Raw genomic sequence first — 24,975 nt, forward strand, 5'->3', positions numbered from 1 at the left:
ATGAAAGATACTATTTGCAGCTGGGTTTTTTAAACCAGGCAAACCCTCTAAATAAAAGGCATGTATAACTGGTATTCCTCAAGCCATGAATGCAGTATGTAAAAGATCCATGATATGACAATATATATGAGAACATAGGGATATCTTGGATATACCATAAATGTGATAAGTAACTATTGCTTTTTGAATTATTATGGACATGGTATTATAGTCATAGTTGTAAGGGTTCATTTATGTTGGGTACAAGTTAAAACCTAGCGATGTTACGTAAAAAAAAGTCCTATGTCCTAACATGTGATGAGGGAACAACGTGTTTGCACAAAACGTACTTATTCTAATCTAGGGCATATTATATTATTACATTGGTTTCTTTACATTAAGTTCTACTTTTCTATTCGTGTTGGAGTTAGGGCAATCTTTTTTGTGATGCCAGGTGCCAGCTGGTCCAAGAACTAAAACGCCTGATGCAATGTCTGTTTTGAGTTATGCAACTCTTCTCACCTCAAGCGAAGGATGTAGTCATGGCGGTACTGGGTGCCACGGGGCCACCAACTACTCTGCCTTGACCAGGGCATTTAGATGCGCGGCTAGGCCAGCGAACTATCTCTGTCCCGCGAGCAGCTATGCCTCTGCTCAAGTCACACTTCAATAGCAATAAACAAAGGAAAATCTTGTGATTTCCTGGGCCCTCATTCACATTCGTGTACCATTATTGTAAGTCCTGTCAGTATTACAGTAAACCCGCAACTTCAATGTGACTTGAGTTGTAGCAGCATTAAACTACACGACTGCCACGGTCATGCGGCAACCCTAGCAAGCGGCAAGTGTACCATGTAGTCATACCCTGTTCTTAGGCGTGCCAATAGAGCTGGGTATAGACAGAATGGTGGTAAGGATTTGCTTGTATGTTAGCCCTGCAGTATTTCTGGCATCTACGGTGTAGTAAATCATTACACGACTGCTTACAAGAAACCTCTTTTTTTGGGAGCAGTTTCTCTTCATCATGACGGTGACTGCTGCTAACTATCTGGCGGCCACAAAACACTAGGAATCTCCATTCATGGTCCATCTACAGGCACCCTGGGAGTAACTAGAGCTGATGTGTTAAAGATGTTCCCATGTAACCAAAGCAGCTTTTTATATGGGGAAGGGGAGACACTGGGCAGCCAGGATCTCTTTAACGGACAGTGGATCAAGTTACAGACCCTACGAAATCAGTGCAATGTAAACTGGAGAAGACTGAAGGATTTTGCAATCTCTCTCCTCTGGTATTTACCACAGTCCACGAATAACTGCTCCAGCTTTTATATAATGATGTGACTTTTTCATTGGTAAAACATGTGTCATACGTGCAAGAATACCGCTTCATATGCATGCTATAGTTAACCAAGCACATCATGTTATAAAGGAACAGAGGATTTATTTTCGTTTTTACTCCCCCGCGTTTCAACAGTTGTAGATATTTTTATGTCAATGAAGCGGCATGCGTTGTAGTTGTTTTAGGAGTCATGTTGGTAAATACATTATTTAATTCATATTGATTTATATAAGACGAAGAGGGGATGTAGAAAAAAAGTAGTTAAAGGGTAACTAAACGTTTAACAAACTTCCTACACGTCATAGTGAAATGTCAGAAGTTTTGATTGGTGGGGGTCCGAGCACTGAGACCCCCACCAATCGTTAAAATGAAGCGGCAGAAGCGCTGGCGTGAGCACTCAGCCTCTTCGTTTCTGTTCGGCTTTTTCCGGAAATCAATGTATCACAGTACGGGCTCATAGACATTCTATTGGGCCTGTACTCCGATACATTCATTTCCAGAAAAGGTCACGCAGAAACGAAGTGGCTGAGCACTCACACGAGCGCTTCTGCCGCTTCATTTTAACGATTGGTGGGGGTCTCAGTGCGCAGACCTCACCGATCAAAACTTCTGACAGGTCACTATGACACGTCAGAAGTTTGTCGAACGTTTAGTTAGGCCCCATGCACACGACCGTAAAATCGGCCGTAATTATGGGCGCCCATTCATTTCTATGGCCGACGGACACCTTCACATATGTCTAAGGGAGGGGTCCGTGCCTTAGAAACCTGCCCAAAAAAATAGGACATGTCCTATTTTTTTATTTTACGGACTGTGCTCCTATACTTTATAATGGGAGCACGGCCCGTAAAAACGTCCGGCTGTCCGCGTAATAACAGGCACGGTCGTGTACATGAAGCATTACACTTTAAATAATGTGTTAAATCTATTGTACTATTATGGCTATGGGAATACCAAAGCCCTATATATTGTTTAGTGTTATGTGTAATTCCTTTAATAAACCTTATTTTTACATGTTTATTGTACTTAACGTTTTGTTTAATTTTTTACATTTGTTTGGTTTATTTCATTTGTTGGTTTCCTTTAATTTTTCAGATTTTCTTAATCCAAATTCTTTAAGGAATTTTGCTTTGAGGTCTTTATTTTAAAACTTTATTGTACTGAAATATCGCTACATGCCATAATAATGTGCATAGCCATGGCTATGCATATTATTACGCACTGACATTATCACAAGATAGCCCTTTCAAAGAACCCTAGTGGCCTGGTAGTTGAAAGAGTTAATATTGTGGACAAAGTTGAGATTTTAGGTTTCCCTGAACTCAGCTGTTAGGGCTCATGCAAATGGCAGAACCTTGTGCACTACCATACAGGCTTCGTCCGAAACGTGTGTATGAAGATACCCTTCCCTGGAAGCAATGGTTCTAGTGGAAAATACCTCCTTACATTCTGCATCTTATGGAGTATGCCACCATTTTTTTCCTGATGGATTTGTATGGAATCGGACAAGAAAAACCTCCGTTTGCGTCCATATGAAATCAGAGGCATAAGAGATAACGTACACCTCTATGGCAGCCATATTGCGGCTCTGTAGAAAACGGAGCCATAATATGGCCATGTGCATGAGCCCTTAAAGAGGACCTGTCACTTCTCCTGACATGTCTGTCTTTAGTAAATAATTGTATTCCCCATGAACTAACATTACTGAAGAACCCTTTCTTAGAACTCTACATTGTGCCTTTCCTCTGTTATTCCTCCTAGAAGTTTTTGATTAAATTGAAAGCCAGGTGTTACCAGTTGGGGGTCTGCCCCTACACAGACGAACACTGTCCAATCAGTGCTGACAGAGTGAGCCCTTATTCACACGACAGGGTTTCCCGGCCGGGTGACGGCCGTTCATAAATCGGCTGTCACCCGGCTGCATTAGGAACAATAGACCCCTAATGGGGCTATTCACACGACCGATTTTTTGACGGCCCGGGAAACCTGGCCGTCAAAAAATGGGACATGCCCTATTTTCGGCTGTTTACCCGGCCGGCCGGCTCCCATAGAAGTCTATGGGGCCGGGTAATACACGGCCATCACCGGAATGTGTCCCGAGTGACGGCCATGTATTCCGTCGCTCGGGCGCTCTCTCTCCTCCTCCTCACAGTGCAGAGTGCATGTGAGGAGGAGGAGGGTCTTTTTTTGCTCCCTGTAGGAGTCAGAATCCCCAATCCCCGGCCGGGGATTCCGCTACAGGAGAAGGGCGTGACTACACTGTCCATATATGGACACAGCGATGTCACTCACTTCTGCAGCGGAATCCCTGACTCTATGGCCGGGGATTCCGCTACAGGAAAAGTGAGTGACTACACTGTACATATATGGACACAGCGATGTCACTCACTTCTGCAGCGGAATCCCCGACTCTATGGCCGGGGATTCCGCTACAGGAGAAGTGCGTGACTACACTGTCCATATATGGACACAGCGATGTCACTCACTTCTGCAGCGGAATCCCCGACTCTATGGCCGGGGATTCCGCTACATGAGAAGTGAGTGACTACACTGTCCATATATGGACACAGTGACGTCACTCACTTCTGAAGCGGAATTCCCGACCTGTGGCAGGGAATTCCTCTCCAGGAGAAGTCAGTGACTACACTGTCCATATATGGACATTGAAGTCAGTGACTTCTCCTGGAATGTGGGGGGGGGGATGGGTGCAACCTACAGGGGGCTGTGTGGCATTACCCACAGTGGACTTGGTGGCATCACCTACAGGGGGCTGGGTGGCATCACCTACAGGGGGCTAGGTGGCATCACCTACAGGGGGCTGGGTGGCATCACCTACAGGGAGCTGGGTGGCATCACCTACAGGGAGCTGGGTGGCATTACCAACAGGGAGCTGGGTGGCATTACCTACAAGGGGCAGGGTGGCATTACCAACAGGGAGCTGGGTGGCATTACCAACAGGGAGCTGGGTGGCATTACCTACAAGGGGCAGTGTGGCATTACCTACAAGGGGCAGGGTGGCATTACCAACAGGGAGCTGGGTGGCATTACCAACAGGGAGATGGGTGGCATTACCTACAAGGGGCAGGGTGGCATTACCTACAGGGGGCAGGGTGGCATTACCTGCAGGGGGCTGGGTGGAATTACCTGCAGGGGGCTGGGTGGCATTACCTGCAGGGGGCTGGGTGGCATTACCTGCAGGGGGCTGGGTGGCATTACCAACAGGGGGCTGTGTGGCATTATCTACAAAGGGCTGTGTGTGGCAACAAATTTAAATGAAATTCATCCGATTTTAAAACGGACAGGGAAAAAAACGGATGCAAAACGGGTCAAAATTGGCTGTTAAAAACGGCAACACGGCCCGGAACGGAATCGGAACAGATGCAAACCGGCCGGGAAAAACTGCCCAAAACGGCCGATTTTATCGGCCGACACTCGGACCCGGTCGTGTGAATGAGGCGTGACACTGCAGAGACACTCCCCTTTGAAAAGGTGAATGGTAACTCCCAGTTGTCAATTTATTCATACATTTCTAGGAGGAATAACAGAGGAATAGCACAATACAGAATGTTATTTCATGGGGAATACAAGTATTTACTAAAATAGACATGTCAGGCGAGATGACAGGTCCCCTTTAATGCAGCTTTCGTTCCCTTCTGCTGGTTATCGTAAGGTTACAGCAGCATGCAGTACATACATTCAAATGCCGAAATTAGATTTGGACACAGATGTAAGTCCTGGTTTTGGAACATTTCTTCATACAAAAAGTTAACCAATCAAGTTATTTTCTGTCAAAACTCTATTCAGCCATTTCTTAGTTATATCTGTTTCTGGGAAAGCTGGTTGAGAACCAATATAGCTATAATTATAACTCAGACAGAAATTCGGACCTAACTTTCTCAGCCCCCTGAATGGCATGTCTGTCTAGTTATACCTTAAATCGATCACCACTGCTTGCCTGTTCAGGAGTTTGGAACTACTGGATGAAAACCCACATGAGATGTAACAGTCGTCACCCAGCTTTTCCTGGAACAGATATAAAATGAACAGAACTTTTATTATCTTGACAGAAGAGGACAACTCCAGGACCTACATTTACTGATAATTTTGATTAAAGGGAAACGCTCTAGAAGTGTTGTCAAGTTAATTTAGAGTTCAACGGAATGAATGTTCTGCTTATAGTCCTGAGTAACCATCAGAGCTGGATCACTGTAAATGACAGCTGAATGTCTCAAGATAAGCGAAGATATGGAATCTCCATCCTGTATTATATTTTAGGTGGTCACAAAACAGAGGGTTAACCAAGGGATGATTATCAGTTTTATGTCTCATACTTTCCTTAGCCTCCAAGTGAGCATAGAGCGACCTCTGACCCATGTAAATCAGAGTTCGCTGGGTTAATGAGCCGTATCGACCCCCAGAAGCCCACAAACAGTTTCCCCTTTCCTCAGTTCCATAAGGTCTCCAGATGTAACACAGACACATCTCCACATAGAGACATCGAGCGCACGCACCACCAGAAGACTGCAGTCACCTGGCCGGCCGCCCATTCTACACATTGCCAAAAGTAGAAAAAAATTGTGCATATTCGTTTTTAAGAGGACACTGAGCAAATCATCAGCTTAAATCCCCTTAAAATGTATGTGGTCAAGTAACAAGTCATTTTTTTATTTTTTATAGTGCTAGTTTACATAGACGCTAATGTAATTGGGATTGATTATATCCCGTATTGAATACGATGTATGGAAAATTGCAATATTTATACATATGATATAATGCTTTTTACCATAAAAGGGGTAATACTTTAGTGACACAACCGTTAACCTCCGTACCACAGCATTTAACCCCTTTCCATATGCCCTTTTATTTCGTTATTTATAGCCCATGACTTATATAGCGTCAATATATTCCGCAGTCAGACTTGAAGCTCCTGGGCCCCAATGCAAAATCTATAACAGGGCCCCCACCTATCATATGTAATTTATAATACTGCTGTCCTCTTATTTATGAGGCTATGGGGCTTTCGGGCCCTCTTAGGCTCCAGGGCTCGCGTGCGACTGCTGCACCCTCTATGGCTACACCCCTGTCTGCAGCGCTGTAAAGAGATGATCAACACGCACTTCAGTCTCTGTCCCCAATGAGGCTCACAGTCAAATTTCCCGATCGCAAACGCACACGAACATACTCTGTTCTATTTCATAAGACAATAATTAACCTATCGGCATGTTTTTGGAGTGCTTGGAGGAAACGCACGCAAACACGGAGAGAACATACCAACTCTATGCGGATGTTGCCCGTGGTCAGATTAAAATCCTGGACCCCAGCGCTGCAAGTTAACACTGCTAGCCACTGAGCTGTCGTATTATAGCTTATGAAATTCCCATTTGGGCTCGCCCTCTATGATCAAATACGAAGAGATGCTAAGTAAGAGTGGGTCCAGCTTTGTAGGACCCGGCCCGTCCACGTATCGCATGGTCGGCCATTCATTTGAATGGACAGAAAGTAATACTACATTTTCCCTGCAGAGAAAATGTATGAGCAGCGACAGCTCACCCTGGTGATAAAAGTGATCACCGATAGATCCGGGAGGGAGCAATTGATCGCAAGAATAGCGCTCTTTATTTAAGGGGTTGTCACCAATTTGAATCAGAAACATGAAAGTACTACTCTTTTCTGTATAATAGTTAATGTAAGACTTCTTATATAAAGTCGTTTATCATTACACACATACATGTTTATTCTACACTACATACAAGACTATAAAATACTAGAAATCTAAAAGAACTGGTCTTTGTGAGACACAACACGAGGTTTATAGACCGGTCCGGTAGTCCCATTTACTTCTAAGTGTTTCATTCGATTGGTTGAATGCATTTCACCGCACTATATTATTTTAACAAAGTCAAGCACTGATGCAACAGGTCAGAGGGCGAGACAGAAGTGTGCAACGCTGGAACCTGAGGCGAGACACAACATTTGTGCTCTTGTTTGTGTATTCATGCCAAGAAGCTCTGCAAGTTTGCTATACAGTATACTGTACCATAAAATGTTTTACAATCAGAAAGGCTCAGAAAAGACTGAAATGACAGTGTAAGATTACATGGGATTTACTCTGCAATAACGTGGACACTTTGTGATGGGGATTAGGTCAAAAAGAAGCATAAAATGAAAAAGCACTACAAATAAATGACAACATTACCTAAACTCGTCAAACATGCACAAATCACATCGTACAACCATTTACCATGACTTCATCTCCACCTCTTATCTCACAACCTCTCTCCAGATCGCTCTCTATATCTCTCTCCCTATCCATATCGCTCTCTATATCTCTCTCTTTATATCTTGCTCTCTATATATATTTCTCTCTCTCTATCCTTTCTCTTTATATCTCACTCATATATATATATATATATATATATAAAAATATATCTTTCTCTCTCTCCGTGTCTTTCCCTCTCTCCGTGTCTCTCTCTCCATGTCTTTCCCTCTCTCCGTATCTATCTCTCTACCGGTCTCTCCCTCTCTCTCTACCGGTCTCTCTCTCTCTCTCCGGGTCTCTCTCTCTCTCCGGGTCTCTCTCTCTCTCCGGGTCTCTCTCTCCGTGTCTTCCTCTCTCTCTCCGTGTCTTCCTCTCTCTCTCTCTCCGTGTCTTCCTCTCTCTCTCTCTCCGTGTCTTCCTCTCTCTCTCTCTCCGTGTCTTCCTCTCTCTCTCCGTGTCTTCCTCTCTCTCTCCGTGTCTTCCTCTCTCTCTCTCTCCGTGTCTTCCTCTCTCTCTCCGTGTCTTCCTCTCTCTCTCTCTCCGTGTCTTCCTCTCTCTCTCTCTCCGTGTCTTCCTCCCTCTCTCTCTCCGTGTCTTCCTCCCTCTCTCTCTCCGTGTCTTCCTCTCTCTCTACTCCTATTAAAGGCCCTATTACACGGGCCAATGATCGGGCTAACGAGCGTTCATATGAACGCTCGTTCCCGATCATTATCCTGTGTAATAAGGGCAACGATCAGCCGATGAATGAGCAAACGCTCGTTCATCGGCTGATCTGCTCTTTTATGCAGCATTAAAAATCATCGTTGTAGGCAGCACATCTCCCTCTGTAAACAGGGAGATACGCTGCCGACATGATGAAAATGTATGGGGACAAGCGATTAGAGTAACGAGCGCTCCTCCCTATACATATCCAATCATTGCTCCGTGTGATAGGAGCAAACGAGCGCGAGTTAACAAGCTGTCTTGTTGATCGGCGCTTGTTTACACGACCCATTACTGGCCGTGTAATAGTACCCTTAGACAGCACCAATATAGTCCAGAGCATTGTATAGATAATGTAATCACTCACATTAGCCACGGTCTACAGTACAGCTATAAAATATTCATAATATCAAAGACACACACACTGAAACAAACTACTTTATAAGAAGCCATGGTAAAACACCGTCTCCTCTCCACACAGTAAAGATCATCATGGATCTGGCTGCTGTAACAGAACAGAACAGCAAATATTGCTGGAGAAACGAAAACAAGTTTTACAGTGCATGGCACGAGTATATTTCTACCTTAAAGAGGACCTGTCACCCCTTAGTAAATAATTGTATTCCTCATGATAACACATCTGGAGCATCTTTTCTTAGAACTCTACGTTGTGCTGTTCCTCTGTTATTACTCCTAGAAAATTATGAATAAATTGACACCTTGGTGTTACCAGTTGGGGTGTGTCCCTACACAGACTGACACTGTCCAATCAGTGCTGATAAAGTGAGACTGCGTAGGGACACACCCCTTTGACAAGAGGAATAGTAACACGCAAATGTCAATTTGTTTATACATTTCTAGGAGGATTAAAAGAGGAATAGCACCAGAGTTCTAAGAAATATATGTTCTAGGATTGTTATTTCATGTGGAATACAAGTATTCACTAAAATAAACAGGAGAGGTAATGTGTCCTCTTTAAACCTTATAGCTAGACTACTATGCTGACAGCTAATATATGGTTCAGATGTTATGCTGGATCAGAGGTCTTATAGGCATAAATACATCCACGGAACAACCCTGAAATAATCATTTAAATAAAACTAATTTGTAATTTTCCTTAGGTTGGTGTAATGACGGGGGGGTGGGGAGACAGACAAGTGAGCCCTAATCTACCCGCCACTCAGTCCCTGCCTACTTGCAACAACCCGCCCTAGGCGACGGGGTACAACTGGGCGACGGTCCCTACGCTCAATAAGTGCACGACAGACAAACAGACAAGGGTACACAGAGCTAGGGGGAGAAAGGGGCAGTTGCCCACGGCAACACCGTGAGCAACAAGAGAAGTAAACAAGCCGAGTCAAACCAGGAGTGTACGAGGTACCAAACGCAGAGCAGGAGAGTAGTCAGCAAGCCGGGGTCAATATGAAGCAAGGACAATAGTACAAGACGCTGCAGCAGGGCCAGGAAACCAAACGAAAAGAATCACAAGCAAAGGAGGAACAGGAAAGGCAGGTATAAATAGACAGAGGGCGGGAGCTAGCTCCGTCTGGCCAGGCTGTGATAGGTTCTCCCACTCCTAAGCCTGCCACCCTGAGTGGTGGAAGATGGAGTCAGTCTCACAGACATAGAAGCAGGTGCAGACTGATTATCTATGGGCGTTAACCCCGAAGCTGTGCCTGGCAGATCCTTTACAGTTGGGCTGCTTTTTAGCTATACTCTATTAGGGCAGAGCTACAATAAGTGACTCCAGCTTATCTACTGGAATAATAAATCCTACCCGTGCTTATTTCAGATGACGTTGGAAGCTCAAACTGTTGCTTATTTCATGCCTCTGTCCATCGCCTATGTTTTACACTGCAGCTGTGCTTTCTCACAATAGCTATAAACCATGATTAGGAAGATCATACATTGCTATCAAGTAAAAAACAACAACGAGGTAATTGGGCCTCAATAATAGAGACTCTTGGTATTCCTGCCTAAATGGGCTGTATGAGAATCTGTTTTTGTTGTCCAAAAACAGCACCATTCTTCGAAAGAATAAAGCTGAGCTGCAATACCAGACCCAGCCCTGGATGAGAGTGGCACTGATCTGGGCAAAAAAAAAAAAAAAGCGGATTCTTTTTCCAATCTTACAACCTCCCTTTAAGCAATATTCATGAGAATTTAGCCTATTTAACGAAGACCGGTGACGTCACTTGGACACTTTGTGATGTCACTACTTGAAACATACAGGTTGCATTTATCTGGATGCGAAGTCTCCTCAAAAAAATGAGCTTTCTATTCAAGAGCCATATGCATTCTCACATTGAGTCCACAGCCTGGTTCAGCTCTTGTTTAAGGTAGGAAACAACTTAACCTATACCGTGTTTAGGTTAATGTTTCCTTTCATATAGTCTAATTGGGACTGTTCATTTTGGCTGTCAGGAATTAGCAACAGCGACCTTGATTCCACAAAATACATCATGCCTTAAGAAAACTCCATCTATTAGATGTGACGCACAAAAGCCTAAATCACCGAGGACTAAATGGAGTAGCTGCAATTTGGAAGCAATCTGTGGAATACATTGTCCCACTGCATGACTTAAAATATATCATAGGATTTCAGAAGAAAGCATAAAAAGAAAGATCTGAGGTTTCTGTCCAAACAGAGGGCGTCAGATCTTTCGTTTCATGTTCTTTTTAGAATGTTCATTAATAATAATATATTTGTTTAACTTAATTACAATGGGCTGTTGCAGTGTTTATTATACTTACTGCCAAAGCAGCATACATAAAAATACCCGACTGCCCGCACCGTCAGGACTATATATCCACATAATGATTGTACTTCCACAACTTTATACACATAAACAGAATTTTTTGCATTCTGTCAGCAATATATACACAGGCTGTCAGCATTACATACAAAGCTGGGCTCAAAGCATAGATATGTGGCGCACAGTTAAGGCTATCTCTATGAAGACTGTCACCAGGATGCATAAATACAGCTTTGCTTATACTGTCAGCGCGACATATAAATACACGTCTGCTTACACTGGCAGTACAGCATTAATAACAGCATCACAGATTTCCCTCAATATTATTATTTTCAGATGGACAAGACTCAGTCCATTAACGCAATTCACCATCTAACATGTAATATACACTGTAAATATGCTGCAATTATACACAGTGGAGTCACATTATTATGACCACCTCCTACTTTCGACCTCGGTAGCGCTTTGGTGGGTATATAAGGTGTGCAAGAGGCTGTCTGAACACTTATCACTCGTTGTTCCCATGGGTAAAAGGGGTGATCAAAGTTGCAAAAAGGGATGATTATTGGCTTTCGGGCCAAGGGTGACGGTATTTCTCAAGCAGCGCAGTTTGTGAACTGTTCGCGTGCTGCTGTGGTGAAAGTGTATCGTGAGCGGACAAATGGCACCATTGGGAATAACCGACGTGGAAACTGTGGAGCACCATGAGCCATTCATGTGAGAGGTGAACGTCAGGTACGAAGGTGCACGAGGTCCGAACGACACGCTACAGTGGAGCAGCTCACCGTGAAAATCAACCAGGGGGCTACCAAACGTGTGTCTAGAACAACAGTTCAGCAAACCCTTCTGCATAAAGGGCTCCAAAGCATACAGATGGTCACTGCTCCTATGCTAACAAAGGTGCATTGGAAAAAAAGGCTTGAATTTGCACGGCAGTATCGGAATTGGGCCACCGATGATTGGCAAAGGGTTGCCTTCTCCGATGAATCACGTTTTCTGCTTCATCAAACGGATGGATATTGGCGTGTCAGGTGAGAAACATCAGAGAACAAACCCCCCTCAACCATTGCTGGAAAAATACAAGCTGGTGACGGCAGCGTTCTGGTCTGGGGACTTTTTTCATGGCATTCTCTGGGCCCACTCAATCATGTTGAAGGCACTCTGAACCGACTTGGGTATGAATCCATCGTTGCAGATCACGTCCACCCATACATGCTGTTTGACTTCCCTGGGGCAGATGGAATCTTCCAGCAAGACAATGCGACATGTCACACAGCTAGAAATGTCCGACAGTGGTTGGAAGAGCATGACCAAGACTTCCAAGTACTTCCCTGGCCCCCTAATTCGCCAGACTTTAACCCAATTGAGCATCTGTGGGACCACCTTGATGGTCTGGTTCGCTCTATGGATCCTCTCCCGCGCACCCTCAAACAAATGTGGGATGTGGCGGATAGGTCATCAGTTGTCAGAACGTGGAAAACCACTTTAAGGGTGTATCTGTAGACAATTTTAGGACTATTTCCAGTAGAATTCATTCTTTAACCACCATCCAGGTGGTCACTTTTGGGAAAGACTATTCTAGCCCAAAATTTCATAGCCTAAATAGTCTGGATGGTCTCCCCACAAATGTAACAGAAGATGCAGAGCCTAACTGAACAGTAAAAGGGAAGAATCCTTTTAAATATATAACCTAGTGATATGGGGCTCCCCCTTGTTTTACAAGTAGCAATATAGTTTGGACTCTAGTGCTAAATTCTAGTAATGCTTTGACATAATCTCAGATTTTTTTAGTTAAAAATTGTTGGTTTTGTATATGTACCAGTATCAAAACCGCAGATAAACGCAGCTAATTCCACAGCTAAAATCCGCACTTAATATTGCATTTTTTAAATTTGTTTTTAGATGCAGATTTTACATTTTGATGCTGAAACAGGTGTGGATTATGTGATCAGGATTTTGGTGCGTTTTCAAAAAAAAAAAACCTGTCAAATGCAATTCTGAGATGAAAACGCAAGATAAATTTACATGCTGCAGATTTAAGAAGGTCAGTTTACTAGCGGAAAAATTCTGCAACGTGTAGATGACATTACTTGACCTCTCCTTTACTTTGCTGGTACTGTATTACGCTGTGAATTGGCACGTAATATCCATAGTGTGCATGTGGCCTAAAGGGATTTTTCAAGGAGAAAAACTTTAATGACCGATCCTTAGTTGATAAGTGTGGGTCCAGCACCTGGAACCCCCATAGTTATCAGAACAAAAGGGTCATAGCGGCTTGTCCATATGTGTGGCGGGACCTGGTACTGCAGCTAAGTCCCATTCACTATACATAGAGGCCTTAATTGTTCTAAACATGAATGGACATGAGATGAATACAATTCTTCTAGCATATTGAAATAATTATACAGATACAAGCGAATTTCTTCAAAAAATGACGATAAATGGACGTGATCTTCTGAAACTTGTAAAATAAGTCAGACTACTAATGGATGGAAACAATTCTGCTCCACCAGTGTGTTGACATCTCATTTATAAATAACAAGAAAAGCCACGATGAGATTTCCTAGTGAAAGGGAATTCTGGAACTTAGACGACTTCCTTTTGCTCCATGCGTGGTCCTAGTGCTATGGTCTTTGCTATGCAAACTTCTAAAGAGCATCATACAACCCATGAATATCAAGGAGTATTGTGTTCTTCCTCTCTCCCACATCTCAGGACTAAGGTCCTGTCACGCAAAGGAACCAATTTTCTCCAGGCCTGGCAGAGGCTGTTTACTCAAACAAACCAAACAGGAAAAAAGAAAACTTCTACACAAAGTGCAGAACGAATGTGCCTGGGGATCTTCAGTCAGCAGCTGTGCTGTTTATTTTCCATGCCGATGATGTAAGGGACTCCCTGTATTTGAGATATCCCTGCCTTGTGTGACACGGTGATCACAAATGCACATTTCTGGATTCCGAGATACCTAGAAATATATACTATATACAGTTCACTATTTACTAAATTAGCACAGAGTTGTACAACATACGTCTATGTATAAATTTATTTTTCAACCACTTTAAAGTATATCACTTACCAAAATGACTAATACTTTCGTCCTGACTCCTTACATGCAGTAACTGTGCACAGTCTTTCTCTTGAAAGCTCAGCTGTTTGTACTCCACACACATCCTGCCTCCATTTTCTGGGACAGGAAGTAGCTATCTGACAGCTACCATTGTCAGCCATGTAAGTTCTCATGGGGCTGTCAGTTGGTCATACAGGGAGCTCCTCCCTTCCTCTCTCAAGTCCCCGTGGCAGTCAATCACAGCGAGAGCCTTCCGCCGCTCCAACCCTCTTACTGAGCCCAATTGTAACTATGTTTTTAAAGTAGCTGAGAACAAGTTTTTCTCCATTTGGGATGTGTAGGACATTCATTCTTAGGTTATGTTCACATGCTGAGTCAAAAAGTCTGCAAATACGGAGCTGTTTTCAAGGGAAAAAAGCTCCTGATTTTCAGACGTTTTTTAAGCCACTCGCGTTTTTCGTGTCATTTTTTAAAGGCCATTTTTGGAGAGGTTTTCAATGAAAAATGGCTCCAAAAACGTCCCAAGAAGTGGCCTGCACTTCTTTTTCGTGGCCGTTTTTCTACACGGCAGTTTTTAAAAACGTCCACGTAAAAAAACGGCCCATCGGAGCAGAACGCTGTTTTTCCCATTGAAATAAATGGGCAGATGTTTGGAGGCGTTCTGCTTTCGATTTGTGAACATACGAAAATAGGCAGTGTGAACATACCCTTATGTGTATTCTAAGTGTATCCACATCTTTTTAGTTTTTCTTTTTGGCTAAACAGGTTTGAATCAGGGAAATAGGTGTTGATTCTATCCTGTGTAAGCCCAGTATTTGTCAGATGTCAAAAGTGAATATTAGATTGGGAGACAAAAGCATAGATCTCCGTGGTTGTAGCAATCGAGCTACAACAGTATAACTGCAGTCAGGAGCCTATGTACATCGTATACATAAAATACAGCAGGTCATGCACTGGTTATCACCTTCTTATACGGCTAAGATAATATTGAGACATCCTCACGATGCAAGTATTTCATGTGGTCATGGTTAGGACCCTTTAATCTTTTCTTTGCTTTTTAAATAAAGACGGAGGACTAGTCCCCCAGTCTTTACTAAAAAAGCGTTAAGAAAAATCAAAAACAAAAAGGGACCTTAAGGCCCAGTTCACACAGAGTTTTTTTTGACGCGGAAACTGCATCGGAAAACGCGCCATAAAACGGCCGAAAATACCTCCCATTGATTTCAATGGGAGGCGGATGTGTTTTATTTCCTGCGAGCGGTAAAAAACACTAGCGGGAAAAAGAAGCGACATGCCCTAACTTCGGGTGTTTACGCCTCTGACCTCCCATTGACATCAATGGGAGGCAGATAAAGCGTATTTTGCTGCGTTTTGGTCTGCGGCGCTCAATGGGCGCGAGTAAAAAAAAATGCCGCGAATAACTCGGCAAACGCCGTGCAAGCAGATCAAAATCTGCCTCAAAATTCCATTTGGAATTTTCTGCATACAAAAAACTTGCTGGTACCTCCCATTAGCACCCACAACCCAAAATATATGCTTCATCAGCCCCTCTAGATGCTTCTTTGGCTCATCCAGGGAGCTCTGTATGGGGGTGGGGAATGTCCCCGTTCTCTGTAGTAGTAGATATTTATAGTGAATTTCAGAAACAGGAAAGAATAATGCATCATTTAATTTCTACAACCTGGAGATAGAATATATCTACCTAATAGAAAAAAAAAACACCCCAAAAACCGTACAGGGGTTATACCTTTTATGAAAAAAAAATATATATTATATTTTCTTAGAAACAGCACCTCTCTTGTACATGGGCTGTGTCCGGTAATGCAGCGTAACACCCCTTTTCTTGAATAACGCTGAACTGCAATACCAGACACAGCCTTTGGACAAGAGTGGCGCTGTTTCTGGAAAAGAGTAGAACCTTATTCAAATTTCATACAACTCCTTTAATTACAATTTACTTTTCTTCAAGTCGTTTGCAGAAAAATAAACTCTCAACCTTGGGTTTCCATTAAATCTTAAAGGTACTGAACTTTCTCTGAGCTGGATGCATTCCTGTGGGTTTTCGTTATAGAAGAATACTCGGGTAAACTGACAGCACCCTTTGTCCCTGTATTTCAGACAGTGAACCATCAGGAAGTGCTGGAATAACTCAACATTGACAGTTGCTGATTTGCAGCCTTTAGAAGTTAATTCATATGATTCCATGTGGCACTTAATGTGCAAAGTGATCCCAATAAAAATGATTGACAGGGCTTGGCAGAAAAATCTTTTACATGTCATGTGTCCCGATGTCATGAGGCCCATTAGGTACCTAAGACAGTAATTGATACATGTGTATGTGATGGTCTATGCAGATTGCACCAAATATCTAGAAGAACTTTAGTTGGTGGACTGCATCTACTGCTCAGCCCATGAAGTCCAAAGCAACTTCTCCACCCTGGTATACTCTGAAATTTTATATGCGGTACCGAGGTATTCAGCAAGGAATATTTACCTAAATATTAGATTAGTGGGTATCCTACCACTGGGACTCCCACCGATCGCAAGAACAGAGGACCTCAGACCCCCCCCCCCCAACACCACCACACCAAGGAAGAGGAGCTTGTATGGTAATGTGCTGCTCCAAACAAATTCTATAGAAGTTATGGAAACAGCCACGTGCTCTTAATTGTCAGTTGCCGTAACTCCCATAGATTTGGTATGGAGCAAGAGTGGGCATGCTTAACCGCCGTTTCATACAAACTTCTCCTCATTGTGGTTGTGCAGGTGGAGGAGTTATCGGGGGTTCCCACTTTCTAGTGACGGGTAAAACGTATTACCTAGCAGCGATGTTGCGAGGTCTAAAAACCTGTTATATCGAATTTTCTATTGTGCCCTTTACAGTCCACGTTAATAAACTTGAAGCCCCATTACCCTGTTCATTTAAAGCAATGACATATATCAAAATGGACAATGCTCGCGGGCTTGAATTAAACTAACACTCCAGGCAAACTGACGGACTCTGTTATATCTATCTAGGGTATGGGAGGGGTAGTGATTGACACATAAATTATATCTTGAGTGTTCTTTGTATCTCTGCGTCACACACTGCAATCTCAGCCCATGCATCAGCCAAAACATAATGCATCCGTCTCGACCTGACTGTTTCTTTACAGGCCCTAGAAACTGGAGTTCCCCTCTCTGCTTCTCACCAAATTATGGAAAATAGACTCAAACAAAGTTAAAGTAAATTGGAAACTGCCACAGCGTGTATACGGGTGAAGCAGTCACATATACCAGACAATATTCTTTAAATCTCCATATATGAGAAGTGAAATAAGCAAATAGGATCTCTATGAATCTGGCGTCCGGTTTTACTGCTCAGCTGCTTTAGGCTATGTTCACACGGGGTATTTTGCCGAGTTTTTTGACGCGGAAACCGCGTTGCAAAACTCGGCAAAAACGGACCGAGAACGCCTCCCATTGATTTCAATGGGAGGCGTCGGCGTCTTTTTCCCGCGAGCAGTAAAACTGCCTCGCGGGAAAAAGAAGCGACATGCCCTATCTTCGGGCGATTCCGCCTCTGACCTCCCATTGACTTCAATGGGAGGCAGAGAAAGCGTATTTCGCGCTGTTTTATGCCCGCGGCGCTCAATGGCCGCGGGCGAAAAACGGCGCGAAAATCAGCGTGCAGGGAGAGGAAAATCTGCCTCAAAGTTCCAAACGGAATTTTGAGGCAGATATTCCTCCCCCAAAATACTCCGTGTGAACATAGCCTTAAAGGGTTTTTTCCAGTTTTATGTAAATAAAGCTAAAGGAGAATCTGTGACACAAATGCAAGCGTAGTAATCGTACAGTTTGCGCCTCCATGACTGCTCTCTATTTGCATATGGTAGCACTATTGCAAAGGTTGTCTTTTCCCCACGCAAGCTCATTAAGTATTAAAATGATTTTTCTGGCTTTTCAATTGATGGATCCTCCTTAGGATAGGTCATCCATTTATGATCGGCGGGGTTTAACCTCTGCTGATCCCACAATCAGAAGAGCAAATGGGATGCGACACTCACCGTTCACTAGAATAGCTGAACTGGAGTGGCAGACACATCTACATTAATATGGCATTGCAGTGTTTGGATAAACAACGAGTGGCAAAGCATGCTGATCCTTCGTTCGGTTGATCGGTGGGGATCCCAGCTGTGAGACCCCCACTAATCATACATTGATGGCCTATTCTAAAGGTCCTATTACACATCCCGATATTGACTGTGAAAACAAGCGCCGATCAACGAGGTAAGGAGAAATGATTGGTTATGTATGGGGACGAGCAATCAATACTATGATTGTTTGTCCCCATACATTTCCATCATGTTTACACAGGGAGATGTGCTGCTGACAACGATAATATTTATTGCTGCATAAACGAGCAGATCAGCTGATGAACGAGCGTTTGCTGGTTGACCGGCTGATCGTTGCCCTGATTACACAGGGTAATGATCAGGAAGGAGCGTTCATATGAACTCTCATTTGCCCGATCATTGCCCCATGTAAAAGGGCCATAAGAATTGGTCATTAATTTGAAATCCCAGAAATCCCCTTTAAGACTTTGTTATTGAACGTGTTGACCCTCTAAAAAGTAATCAAGGAGGAAATGTGAAGGGTGATGAACAGAAAGTGAACTTATTGAACATTTTCTTCTGTATTGTATTCACAGAGGAAAATGAAATGGAAGGTAAAATACAAAAGGATAAAGTTTATTCTTCATTAAATGTCACCTTTCTGATCCAGGAAAAAGTGCAGAGCCACCTTAAAAAGATTAAAACAAACAAATCATTGGGCTTACTTCGCATACACCCCTGAGCTCTAGGGGAATTAAGTACAGTGATAGAAAGACCATTATTTCTAATATTTAAGGATTCTATAATGCACTGGCGCATAGCAAATGTGCTGCCAATATTCAAAAAGTGAGCCCAGAATCTAAAGTCCTCTAAGTTTAACCTCTATCGTGGGTGAAATGTTTGAAGGTTCTTTAGAGATGCTACCTGGAGTATCTCAGTGAAAATAAACTTATAACTGAATATCAGCATGGGTTTATGAGGGATCGGCCCTGTCAAACTAATCTGATCAGCTTCTATGAGGAGGAGGTAAGTTCTAGCCTGGACCTGGGAAGGTCATAGGATGTCATATATCTTGATTTTTCCAAAGCATTTGATAATACGCCTAATAAAAGGTTGCTATATAAATTGAGAATAATAGGACTGGGGGAAATGTTTGTAAGTGGGAAGGTGACTGGCTCAGTGATAGAAAACAGAAAGTGGTTATTAAGGGTACATACTCAGATTGGGTCACCATTACTAGTGGGTACCACAGGGTTCAGTTTTGGGGCCTCTTATTTGCAGATGATACTAAACTGTGTAAAGTTTACACAAAGGAGTACAGTAGTATGTTACAAATGGATCTCAATTGGGCAGAGAAATGGCAAATGAGGGTTAACACTGATATATGTAAGGTTATGAATATTGGAACGGAAAATACATGTCACCATTACATACTAAATGGGAAAACACTGGAAAAACTGACATGGAAGAGGAATTTTAGTTGACAGTAAACTTAACAGTAGCAACCAGTGTCAGGCAGCTGCTGCCAAGGTAAATTAGATGATGGGGTGCATCAATAGATGCACATGGTGAGAACACAGTTCTACCACTTTATAAATCATTAGTCAGACAGCACATGGAATATTGTGTACAGTTTTGGGCACTAGTGTACAAGGAAGATATAGTCGAACTTAAGCAGGTACCATGGCGGGCAACCAAATTAATAAATGGAATGGGTGGAATACTGCACCCAGAAAAATGATCAGAACTGGGGTTATGTAGTTCAGAAAAACAAACAAACAGCTAAGGGGTGACTTAATAACTATATTTACACTATTCTAATATATCTATTTATACCCAAGACAGCAGTACACAGATACTCTGTGTTGTAACTATAACAAGGGGGCATCCTCTATGTCAGGGGTCTCAAACACGCGGCCCGTATGCGGCCCCTGAGGCGGTCATCTGCGGCCCGTGGGACATCATAGCTCCCTTGGGAAAGAGCAGGCCGTAGGAGAAGTGCGCCAGCGCTCCTTCATGACGTCCCAGAACAGAGTTTATACTAGCGCTCTGCTCCGCGACTCCTGCTCTGAGGAAGCCCCTGACATCACTGTCCATATATGGACTGTTATGTCAGGAGCAGAGCTTGAGTCCCAGGAAGAGTGCTACTAGCTCTCTGCCAGGGACATTGGCTCTGGGCTTTCCCCTGACATCACTGTCCATATATGGTCAGTAATTTCAGGGGCTTCCCCAGAGTTCCGGAGCAGAGCCTATACTAGTGCTCTGCTTTGGGACTCCGGCTCTGGGGTTGCCCCTGACGTCACTGTCTATGGACAGTGACGTCAGGGGCTCTTCCAGCAGAGGAATTCCTGGCAATGCTCTGGCTGGGGATTCCACTCCTAGAATGGAGCTATCCGCAGGGGTGTGGGTGTGTCACTATTTACAGAGGGCACTGCTGCATTATCTACAGAGGGCACTGTGGCATTATCTACAGAGGGCACAGTGGCATTATGTAGGGTGGGTGTGGCAGCATCTACAGAGGGCACTGTGGCATTATCTACAGAGCGCACTGTGTCATTATCTACAGAGGGCACTGTCATTATCTACAGAGGGCACTGTGGCATTATCTACAGAGGGCACTGTGGCATAATCTACAGAGGGCACTGTGGCATAATCTACAGAAGGTACTGTGACATTATCTACAGAGGGCACTGTGACATTATCTAGGGGGTGTGGCATTATCTACAGAGAACACTGTGGCATTATCTACAGAGCGCACTGTGTCATTATCTACAGAGGGCACTGTGTCATTATCTACAGAGGGCACTGTGTCATTATCTACAGAGGGCACTGTGGCATAATCTACAGAGGGCACTGTGGCATAATCTACAGAAGGTACTGTGACATTATCTACAGAGGGCACTGTGACATTATCTAGGGGGTGTGGCATTATCTACAGAGAACACTGTGGCATTATCTACAGAGCGCACTGTGTCATTATCTACAGAGGGCACTGTGGCATTATCTACAGAGGGCACTGTGGCATTATCTACAGAGGGCACTGTGGCATTATCTACAGAGGGCACTGTGGCATTATCTACAGAGGGCACTGTGGCATTATCTACAGAGGGCACTGTGGCATTATCCACGGGTGGGTGTGTGGTAGTATCTACAGAGGGCACTGTGGCGTTATCTAAAAAGGGGCTGCCCAATCTTGATATTCTTGTGTCTGCCAAACGCTGCCAACTGAGCGGCCGGACTGCACTTAGCGACACTTAAACTGGAAAACTGGATTGTTAAAATAAGCACGTGGAGGAAACTCGCAAATTTCCGTTAAATTTAAACCTAGCGGTATTATTATAGTCATGTAGTAGAATTATAGTAATGTAGTAGTATTATTATAGTAGTGTAGTATTATAGTAATGTAGTATTATTATAGTAGTGTAGTATTATAGTAATGTAGTATTATTATAGTCGTGTAGTATTTTTATAGTAATGTAGTATTATAGTAATGTAGTATTGCTATAGTAATGTAGTATTGTTATTATAGTAATGTAGTATTGCTATAGTAATGTAGTATTGTTATTATAGTAATGTAGTATTGTTATTATAGTAATGTAGTATTAGTATAGTAATGTAGTATTATTATAGTAATGTAGTATTATTATAGTAATGTAATATTATTATAGTAATGTAGTATTATAGTAATGTAGTATTATTATAGCAATGTAGTATTGTTATAGTAGTTAGAATAACTATTAGATTAACAATAATTTTGTATTGTATCAAATTTAAAAGTAATGCGGCCCGTCAACTTCACAATTTTCTATGTGCGGCCCATTTACCCGACTGAGTTTGAGACCCCTGCTCTACGTCTAGAAGAGAAGGGGAGCAGTGAGACTATGGAACTCTCTGCCAGCGGAAGATATGCTGAATTCAATAAAAGAGTTCAAAGGGGGCCTGAACGTCTTTCTTGAAAGTAATATTACTAGTTATGGGTACTAGATTACTGGAGATGGGTGGATGATCCAGGGATTTATTCTGATTGCCATATTGGAGTCGGGAAATAATTATTTCCCCTAAAATGGGGAAAATTGGCTTTTGCTTCATGAGGGTTTTCGCCTTCCTCTGGATCAACACTGCAGCATAATAGGCTGAACTGTATGGACATGTCTTTTTTCAGCCTTACATACTGTGTTACTTATAAAAGTTACCTGAGACGCTATATAAAGTATGCCTAAAATATCATCCATAATGGTGTTCCAATAAAACAGTGGGCAAAGCTTTGTCAATTCTGTATTGTATGAATACACCATGTGTTAAACTGACAACATCTCAACAACATTACAAATACAGTTAGATTTCCAAATAAGAAAATAAATGCTGAATGACAATAGCAAGTGTACTATGAATCAGCTATGTGTACATTGACTTGACTGTTACACCCTATTGACAAATGTAACGTCAACCTCTCCTCATTATACACAGTCTATCAAAAGTGACAGTGGATGAAGTATATTGCAGTTTGAGTCGGCTAAACTGCTTTTACCCTCCATTGTGCTAGTCATACTGTACTGACCTCTGCTTCACTTCATCCGCAGAAAATTAATCAATCACTCTCATGCCAGAAATTTCAACCAAGCTGTCCTCTTATGATGAATAATAATCAGGTGGAGTCCGGACCTGAATAACCCCTAAGGCGGCGATCAGTCAGGGCTGATCGTTCTTTTATACTGTAATTCAGTATTAATCCTGAGTAATCTTAGTACTTCACAATCTGAACCTTATCAGTTCTTACGAGAATCTAGTCTCCTATGGTGAGGAAATAAGAATACCTGCTAGGCTAAACGGAAGTGCAGTAGACGACCCCTCAATAGACTGAATAGAATGTGAAGTTTTACTCATCAGTCTGGTTTTCTGGCTATGTTAGTGGCTATGTGTGGCAATATAACGCGTGTTGACGAGACTTGTCCTGTGTAAACAGGGCAGCGATCAGCAGATGAACGAGCAAACGCTCGATCATCTGCTGGTCGTAGCGTTTTAAAAAACTAAAAGATTATCGTTGTCGGCAGCACATCTCCCGGTATAAACATGGAGACGCGCTGCAGACATGATAATAATAGATGGGGACGAGCGATCGGAGTAACGACCGCTCGTCCCCATCCATAGCTGCGTGTGACAGGAGCAAACGAGCGGTGATCAATAATGTCTCGTTGATCGGCGCTCGCTGAATCGGCCTATTGTCGGCCGGTGTAAAAGGGCTTTTACAGTCTCAATTATCTTGTTCAATACATTTAGATGGAGGATGCAGTCTCCTTGTTGCTCATCTACTGATCAAGTTCTACAATTTTGATAAGCAAAAAATTTCATTTTTTGTTAAAACATTGACCCGAAATAGATAATTTAAAGGCTATGTCCACCTGTGAACCTAATTTAAAGTGGTTTTCCCATCAGAGACATTTAGGACATCCACAGGATAGATCATGTATGTCAGATAGTTGTGTGTCCCACCTCTGGGACCCGCACCGATCTCTATAACGAAGCCCCTAAACCCTGTTCTACTTTTCTGTCTTGTGGCTGAAGCGTGTGATTTCTGACCATGAATTACGGAAATAGCGTAGCTCGCTGAGCAGTTTCCGTAAGTCCCATAGTAGTAAATGGCAGTTACGAAAGCATCGTAAATACCATTTAGTTATATGGGACTTATGGAAACAGCTCAGCGAGCTACGCTATTTCAGTAATTCATGGTTGGAAATCACACGCTTCAGCCCCAACACAAAGCAGTAGAAAGGGGTTCAGGGGGCCTGTTCTAGAGATTGGTGCGGGTCCCAGAAGTGGGACCCCCATCTATCTGACATTAATACATTTATCTGATGGGAAAACCCCTTTAAGTGTTTATATAAAGAATTTTACAGAATTGATCTGTATAAAAGGTTGAGTGACTTTATAAATACATTGCATTACTTATCTTTTTTCTGAGTTGCAGAATGCATGATAGACAAGAGCTGCATTCACAATTCTGCTTGCTGCTATAGGAAACAAACTTGTTGTCAGACACACCTTACAGCTTAGCTGAGCTCCTATAATGCAGTAGGACAGTTAGATTTTCCTACATCAGAGTACTGTACAGTGCCTGATGTAAAGCATATAGAGAGAGAATATATATAATCAAGAGTTCGTAAGCAAAAAATGCTGGGAGATTTCAGCTCTGAAATATACATAATCGTAACTGCAGCTCTGGAATAGGATACAAAACGTGACTCAGGATAAGTGATGCTATGCATTTACAAGTTTCTTCTTTTTTTGCAGAATAATTATCTATGTAAACTGCCAAATAGTGGTTAATAGTGGAGATAGGCGTTAAATAAAACTTTAACACAAACCATTAGTACTAGTAAATCCAAATTAGACGTCATGGCATGTTAATAGACATATGAGCTTATTGTATATACCCTACACAATGAAGATCAAGATCTTATACTGGACATTTCTGTAATAAAAAAGAACCAAGAGAAAATCTGCCATTGTCTATTTGGGATCAGAAAACAATGGTGCTGGACTGGAGGAATGTTACTGTCTACAAAGTTGGACTTGTATTGGGATCCTTTATCAGAATAATCTTTACCCCATACATGGAAAAACAAGTAAAATTTTAGCTTTTAGCTTAATAGCCATGCCCACACGTACCGTGTTTTTACCACATCCAGGGGGTGCATCAGGCAAATTTCCACCAGGCCTGTCAAAGATAGACCAACATAAAGCCATTAGAACAAAATATACAAAAAAAAAAAAAAGACTGC

General features: G+C 42.7%; 1 protein-coding gene across 4 annotated transcripts in view; it reads right to left on the reverse strand.

Moving 5' to 3' along the window:
* SLC25A21 (solute carrier family 25 member 21) overlaps positions 1-24,975 on the reverse strand; it is a 303,655-nt gene that overhangs the window by 99,970 nt on the left and 178,710 nt on the right. For all 4 annotated transcript variants that reach the window (XM_075844434.1, XM_075844433.1, XM_075844432.1 and 1 more), the window contains exon 3: positions 24,863-24,911. In XM_075844434.1, coding sequence (XP_075700549.1) covers positions 24,863-24,911 — 49 coding nt within the window. The remainder of the gene's footprint in view (positions 1-24,862; positions 24,912-24,975) is intronic.

Source organism: Rhinoderma darwinii, chromosome 12 (genome assembly GCF_050947455.1).
Source record: "Rhinoderma darwinii isolate aRhiDar2 chromosome 12, aRhiDar2.hap1, whole genome shotgun sequence".
NCBI classification, from domain to species: Eukaryota; Metazoa; Chordata; class Amphibia; order Anura; family Rhinodermatidae; genus Rhinoderma; species Rhinoderma darwinii.